This window comes from Garra rufa, chromosome 10 (assembly GCF_049309525.1).
Source record: "Garra rufa chromosome 10, GarRuf1.0, whole genome shotgun sequence".
In the NCBI taxonomy this organism is placed as follows: Eukaryota; Metazoa; Chordata; class Actinopteri; order Cypriniformes; family Cyprinidae; genus Garra; species Garra rufa.
The window spans coordinates 20,719,138-20,727,467 of NC_133370.1; the positions used below are offsets into that span (position 1 = coordinate 20,719,138).

General features: G+C 36.9%; 1 protein-coding gene across 1 annotated transcript in view; it reads left to right on the plus strand.

The window, feature by feature from the left end:
- The first annotated feature begins 255 nt into the window (after positions 1-255).
- The window catches only part of LOC141344518 (uncharacterized), a 35,589-nt gene continuing 27,514 nt past the window's right edge, over positions 256-8,330 (plus strand). The window contains exon 1 of the mRNA XM_073849396.1: positions 256-261. Within this exon, the coding sequence (XP_073705497.1) occupies positions 256-261 (6 nt within the window). The remainder of the gene's footprint in view (positions 262-8,330) is intronic.

The following is an 8,330-nucleotide window of genomic DNA, read 5'->3' on the forward strand; positions in this document are numbered from 1 at the left end:
ATAAAGAGATTGACTAAAATATAGGCTCTATACTTAGCGCTAGTAAGTTTAGAACAGACATTGTAGGTGCGTTAAAGGGACAGTTCACTCTTAGGTTGTTCAGAACTAAACTGCATCACCCAGTCTCTTCTATAAAACTGAAGAAATTGTGGAATGTCTCAGTTTTTTTGTGCATGCAATGGAGATGAGTGGGGTTCAATGTTGTTGGGTTCTAAATGTTCTTCAAAAGAAAAAGTCACACAGGTTTGGAACAACATGAAGGTGAGATTACTTTAAATTATGAACTATTTCGTCCTGGCTATTCCAAGCTTTATAAGGCAGGGAATGGGAGTCGACATTTTCAAGCCCAATAAAGTGCATCCATCCATCATAAAAAAACTTCTAACCAGAGCTCACGCTACACTTATGTAATACGCTGGAATGGGGCTCTCACAAATGATTATTTTGATAATCGAGTAATCTGTAGATTATTCTGAGTTTAATCGAGTAATTGAATAACTATATATATTTTTGTGTAGTAATAAAAACAGACCTGTGAACAATAGCCTTTAAAATGACATAAAATACATATATAATAGCAATGAGGCAATAATAATTAGTTCAAATAAAGTATCAAAAGCAAGTAATCATTGAATTTATTGAACAAAACTGTTAAAATACATAATACATAATGCATTATAAACAATAGAGTTAATGTAGATTACGCATTATAACAAATGCCTGCAGAGGGCTCCTCCAACGGTCTGATGATTGTTTTTACACTTTAATGCACAATCTAATCCTTGTTTAACATTGACTAAACAACATTAAATTCAAATGTCCACTTAGAGTGTGTTCACACTTGTCATGTTTGGTTTGATTAAAACGAACTCTGGTGCAATTGCTCTGTTAGTGCGGTTTGTTTGAGTAAGTGTGAACACTGCCATCCGAACCCTGGTGTGCACCAAACAAGCGGACCGAGACCGCTAAAAAGATGGGTCTCTGTGCACTACCAAATGAACTCTGGTGCGCTTTGAATGAAATATGAACCCAACATGGACCAAATACTTCTAAACGAACCAAAAACAGGAAGTAATGACAAGATGCGAGATTCACAAAGGGAACAAGCGGTGTATCCAAAACTAAATAAGCAGAGGGCAAACATGGAGCAACGAAGAGATAAAATGCCTTTTATGAGCTCTTTGTAAGTTCACAGGTGGTGAAAATAAATAATATCATATGCACGCAACTATGAGCGTGCTTAGTCCAGCAGATGGCATTGCGTTTATTCTACTTAAAGCGGCAATCAGCAGACCAATCAGTAAGTCGGTCAAACACACCTTTTTCTTTAGTTTGGGCTGTTCGTTGAGTTCCATCACGAAATATCCGTCATTCAACCCGACCAATCAGGTTGTAAACGTATCACTGTATCACTTTTAGGTTCGGTATCTTTAGGTTTGCTGCCAAAAATGCCAGTGTGAACGCTAAGCGGACCAGGAGCAAATGCATCATTTTCCTTTTTGGTCTGGACCAAATGAACTAAACTGAACTACAAGTGTGAACACACCCTTAATCTTTAATATTTGGCAATAGGGCTGTCGCGGTTAAGGAATTTCCCTTGCGGTAATTTTGAGTGGCTCAGTAGCGCGGTACGCGGTATTACTGCCATATAATATATATATATATATATATAATTGTGTGTAGGCTGTTACAATGTAAGGTCATATTCAGAAATCAATAAACCGAAACCAAATCGCGTTGATACATGAAGTGAAGTAAACAGTACTTATATAGAAACCTAGCCAAAAAGAAATGCAAATTTTAAAGAAAATTGTCAGAAATACTTAGAGGCTTTGCATCTGAAATCTTTGTATATATAACAGTTAGCACGCACCCTCGAGTCTGACTGGACAAGAGACATTCTGTCAGTATTTCACCTGCGTGTTCTAGGCGAGCTGTCAGTCAGTGCAGTTTCATTGTTACGCCACAAGATGGAGGCAAGAGACTATCTTTGAGTAAGTCTTTAAACCGTTCATTCAACTACACATTCAAAAACGCTTATTTATTCAAAGAGAGACGTAATGAAACACGATGTTGAAATCATTTTAACTTTAATCGCCACTTTTAAAGGCTCAGCTGACCAGCAGAGCATCGATGTTAAGACAGAGATTTCACTTTCCTTGGACATGACAAACTAGTTTCACATACAATCCTGACTCTCTGAAAGACAGACGCAGGTAATCGCACAAGCTCAGTCGACCTCTCTCTCTCATTCGCTGTCAGTTTAGGCTTGTTAAGTGCTACTGAGCCTCATAATAAACACATTATGTTATCATTACTAACTTATTACTAATTTAATATTCAGCGCACAGGCATTAAGTGAGAAAGGCAAATCCTTAGGAAAAAAGAAAACAGGCAAATATCGCGGGTTGCTGCGGTTGTTGCATTCCTCTGCGGTTATGCACGTCAATAGCGCGGTATTGCGATATTGCGGTTATCGTGACAGCCCTATTTGGCAATTTCTTTATGATAGAACAGCTACAGCCACTGTAATCTCTTGAATATGTAGACTACAAAATGTGTAAACTCAGAGTGAGGGTTAAAACTATTATTTTGATATTGCGATGAACAGTTAGCATATTGAGAAAGATATTGATGTATTTTCTTGTGTTTGCGTAGGTTTATAAATGATTTACTTTACAAATCTGAAATAGTGCACGTTGTGTTCCCAGATGAACGTTATAATAAACCCAAACTTGGAACAGCAAAGATGGAGTTTGAGACAGTCCACACATGTAAAGGATAACAGTTTGTAGCAGCATTTACTGTGAACAGAGCCGCTCTGAGAAGTACTTACTTAACCTACACGCATGTAAATAATTGCATATATTAAACCTGCATTGCATATATTTATTTAATTGAATCATAGCGTTTGTTAATTCTTAATAGCATTATGCTTTATTATGATATTTAAATGGGTTTAATATGTGAAATGCACCACTTCCGGTATTTTGCCAGTTACTCGACACAGGCAAAATGCAATCAAGGATTTTTGAAAATCGAATACTCAAACAGAATCAAGGAACCGTTGCAGCCCTACGCTGGAACATCGCTTTCTCGTGAACACGCGTACCACTGTTAAACTTCAAAATCTCAACAGCCATTCATTGCCATTATAAATCTTAGAAGAGCCAGGACCTTTTTTAAATGCAACTCAGACTGTATTCACCTGAAAGAACAAAGCCATATACACCTAGGATGGCTTGAGGGTGAGTAAATCATGGGGTAATTTTCAATTTTGGGTAAACTATCCATTTAAATATTGAAATGTACAGACAAAATAGTTCTGCCTGCTTATGTGGTAGGCATTATTCATCATTAACCAGCTGCTGCTTATGTGAAGCATTTCAATTAGTCACTTTTTTCAATTTAAATATAAGTTAGAAGTTCCATTTTAGCCGGTTTAGAATGTCAGGTGACAGTGAAACAGCTCACTAGGGTCTTTAGGCATTCTGAATAACAGAAGGCAAATTTATGTATGTAATTTACTGTTGGTTGTTTTGTTTAATGCTAATAAATTGACCTGTGCTTTGAAATGTAAGAGAGCCCACAAAGCTGAGTTAAAATGTGCAGCAGTAGCCCAGCATCCTGAGGGACTACGGGATCCAAAATTTGTTTCCGTTTAATTTCCACTTCACAGACAGCAGCACACATTAACAACCCTTGGGAAAGGCTGGAGAGCTGCCAGCAGGACAGAAGAAGCAGCGAGTACAGCAAAGGGTCATCAGAGCTCCATCAACAGTTCCTCCGCAACAGCTTCTGAATGTCTGACAGCTTCAGCATTAATTCCTCTCATGTCATTCTACTCGTCTCTAATTATGTTTTGGGTTACCGCAGCGCTAACGTTCTCCACTGTCACTGTCAGAGGGTAACAATGGGCTTTACGCTGTCAATATCTCATTGTCAACATGTCAGGATATTCTTAAAGCTATACAGCTTCTGGCGGAGACAAAGAGGACTTAACGCCATTCAAAGCACTAAAGCAAGCTTCATGCCTTTCGAAAGTACACTTTTTTTACACACTTCCACTTGGTCAGATATCGTACATTAAGCAAAACCATTTGTGTCCAACGAGGTGCAATCAATAAAAGTCACTTAGAGTGATGAGTAAACAAATGTCCCGGTCAAAATCTGCTTTCCCTTCACAAGAGCCAACCGAACCTCTGTACTCCCCATAACATTGCACACAAAACAGTTTTAATGAATGGCGCTGACTGCCAAAAGCACATCTTACCACAAAAAACAGGGTAAGTTGCTGAAACAGTATAAAAGCGAGAATGTTAATTCAACTTTCAATGTGGGGAAAAGCAGTTTAGAATTTGGACAGGATTGTACACAATATAGAAACATCTAAAAAACAACCTTGAAAGAATAATAAGATTAGGAATTTTAACTTAAAGTGACAAACACACACAAAAATCATATTCAATAAAAAATAATATGAATTTTACCATAAATGTGATTGAAACATCATACCAGATGTATTCAATTTGCAAGATGCTTATTCACAAAAAAGCATGTTTAGATGTACAAAATGCACAGCTACAAGTACAGGACAATACAGGTATAAGAGCATAGAGATACACAGGACAGGATCCATAACATTCCAACCATTGTAGCCAATCATAGGAGGGGAGGATAAGGGTGGGGATGGACCACAAAGGTTTATTTACTATAAGACCCCTGCCACATTTTTTTTAGCTTTACAATGTGTCTACAACATATTCCTCATATGTACTTCCATATCCTATTGGCATTCAAGTTCCTGAAAGGCTTTTGGGATTGAATTTAGGAGGGAAAATGTTGTAAATAGGCCAATTGTGGAATAGTGTAATCCCTATTTATGATATTATATGTTATGAACATTCTGTTATAATTCTCATTTTATACAATCAATGTAATCAGGTGACACAGCTTTTAAAAATTTAAAAAAAATAAGACTGGTTTAAATGAAGAAATGGTTTAAGCAGTGAAATACTATCTTTGTACAGTTACAGCACAGCTCAGAACCAGAAACACACTCTCCAGGTAAGGTCGCACAAAAGACTATAACATCACTCACCCCGAACAAAAGATCAGCCACGCAACAACTCCAAAAAAAAAAAAAAAAAACCCTGACACTTCAGACAAACATATCACTTTTCAGGACATTAGCAATTAGAAACACTAAAATATCAATAATATATCTTAAAATTAAAACAGAAGCAAAGGTAGTTAGAAATGCTTAAAAAAGTCGTTTTGAAAAAGTATTATGCCAGTGTTGACACATCTATTTAGAAGACGTCATACATCCTTGACTGTCACTCTTGCATTATGGCATTGCAACACTTTGTTTTTTACTACACAACTGTCCCATCAAACACTTTTTCAGTTCACACTGCCAGACGTGTGTACCCTAAGCACAGCAATGGTTAATAAAGCCATCAGGGTTTGGAAACAATGTTTAACAGCCTCACTTAGAAGGCAGTTTTAAATTATTTTCACAATCATTCTAAAAAATGTCTTCATTTATTTAAATCCATTAATGAAGCAGTGGATTATAAGACACAAAATAGCTGTGAGGATGAAAGGGCTTTTTTCTTCCTTAAATTATACCACATCCTTTTCTTAAATTCATCCAATTTCTTTATATTCTCCTAATCATTAGTTAAAAGACATTTATGAGCCGTCATTGCATTTCGTACTACTCCTGAGAGTCTTAATTATAAAAGCTTTAGTGAGTAAAAGCAGTTTAAGGTCTAATAATTTCTCTTAGTTCAGCTCTTTGAAACAATTAATTATTATTTGATCTACACTTTGAGAGGAAAAAGTTAAACTACAAAAGAGTTCGTTTTTTTTAGAACTGTGGCCTGATCCAAATGCTCTAACCTGTTTGAGTACTAACTTTTATTCAGACACTAAAAAAAAGCCAGGTCATACTAAGAAATACACGAGTTTGAAAAAACTAAATCTAAAAATACTTGGGCATGGGAGGAAAAAAGATGACACATTTCTATAAAATCTACAAAATGCAAGTCAGAGTGACTCACCAGTATGCCAGAAAATTGTTTTTCCTCCATGCTTTTGAAGCTCTCTTCGGCGTGGGTCCCCTTTCCGGAAGGATGCCCGTCCTGGCCTGTCTCTATGCTCTCTGGAACTCGTCTTGAGCTGCTGGGGTATGTGTCTACGTTTCTGGTGCACACTGCTTCTCCCTCAGTCGTTTCCTCTCTCCGCTAGTTGCAATGTTGGGCTGAGGTGGCGTCTCTGCTTTGTGCTAATTCTGCGTTAATCCAGGAACTTTTCTATGCTGTGAAAGGAACATGTGACAGGGAGAAGGAGGGAGGAAGAGGGGGGGAAAAGCAACTATTAGCCCCCAAACGTGTTGTTCTCTCTCTAAAACAATCATTTCATACCTGCTGATAAAACTGTCCATGAGCTGGCTGGGAGTTTATGTCAGAGTTTAAAAGTCTGATATGACGATTATTCTGAAAAGTGATGTAGAGGATGCTTATACTGTAAACCAGGATGAAAAGATTTAGTATTTTCAGTAAATAGCTAAAACAAAGGGCTACAGTACAAATGGGTACAGAACATAAGCTGCTAGAAAACGACAATGATTTACCAAATTAACCTATAGCCTACATCAGGTTACAAACTGTTATAGTCCTTCTGTTTTATCACAACAATGTTTAAAACCCAACAAATTGGTTTTAGATTCTGCACTAGTACTTAGGTATTGCAGAAATCCAAAATTTCATCCAAAAGTTTCTTTTACTTCTTCACTATACCAGATATACTATCAGTATATCTGGCCCAGACTCCAGTAGCGATCCACCAACTGCAGTCTCTTAAATCACTCTAATGTTGTTGTGAACCACTCATCCTGACAGCAGGCAACATAGTACATCACTCCTCCTGAATTAAAGTAAACACTTCTCCAGACCATATGAAATTAATACCTCAGCCTGTACTGTGAACTTTCACTTATATTTATGGCAAGTGGAAAATTACAGCTGTGGTTCTGTTAATGAGAACATCAAACTAGGAAGGATCTGAACATCAAATGTCAAGGTACCCAAATAAAACAATAATAATAAAAAAAAACTACACTAGACACAGGGAAAAGATAACACAATGGCAAAAGTATGTTAAGAGACAAGTGAACTATCCCTCAACTCCTCAACCTTTTACAAAGAGATGTTTTTATTTACAAAAAGCAGCAAGATAAGACATGAGATAAGAAGAGCAAACTCTCTGAACCGACAGCTTCCCTATCAGTATTGAGTTGTCTTTTGCATCACAAAAATATGTGCTCTTTACTGAATGAGTCGTGGGCTATCTATGGAAAAATACAACTGTAACCAGTTAGCACTTTGGAAATTAAAGGCTCCAGGAAGGCCAGGCAGCAAAAACAGTAAATAAAAAAATAAATACTGATAATAATACTGATTACTAATTATTTTTATTCTAAATGGATAGTTTCTGAAACAATTACCTTCAAATTAAATCATAAAAGTAATAACAGCCATATTGGAAAAAGCATAGTTCTGTAAAATAAGACTTTATTTATGACTTATCACAATAAACAATGTGTTTTATTAAAGCAGAATTACACATATAGAGCTGTGTTAAGTTCTTTCTGGTTTGTGGTGTCAAGTCTAGCTGTGGCAGGAAGTTGCCATTACACCAGATTCAACACGTGGAAGCTGCCACTCAACCTTCTGCTATTCAACACTACGGAAGAGATCATGTATATGTTCTCAATGGGTGCAAAAAATACCCTCCACAGAGGGCACTCTCGAGAGTCTCAAGATGTATGTCATCTTGAGTTTTTTGTTTTAAAATAGGGATTGGTTTTAATCTAATAAAAATAGACTGGACTGTTCACTGTGGAACATGACTTTAATATCACATCTCTGAGCCCAGAAAATCCATTTCAGGCACAATGGACATGAACCATTCTGGAATTGGCACAACTTTAGTGTCCCTCTTACATCCTAAAAAATTATTCTTATTTTTGTAATTGCATTTAGTTTAAAGTAATTATTTTAAGATGTAAAGTGCTTTAAGGCTTGACTTCTGGAAAGTTTCTTGAGCCTACAATTGTTGCAAAGTTAATTAGTGTTTCACCCTTTGGAATGCCTCTAATATGAATGGCATTAGAAGACAATGTAGTGTTCCAGAAACACAGTTGGATGTGGTTGGAAGTTGGGAAGTCACCTTGCAGACTCTGCTTGAAATGGCTGATGAAATGTCTACACTCCAAAGCTGTGGCAGGTCATAGGGTGGCTCTTATTAGCGGTGATGGGTGG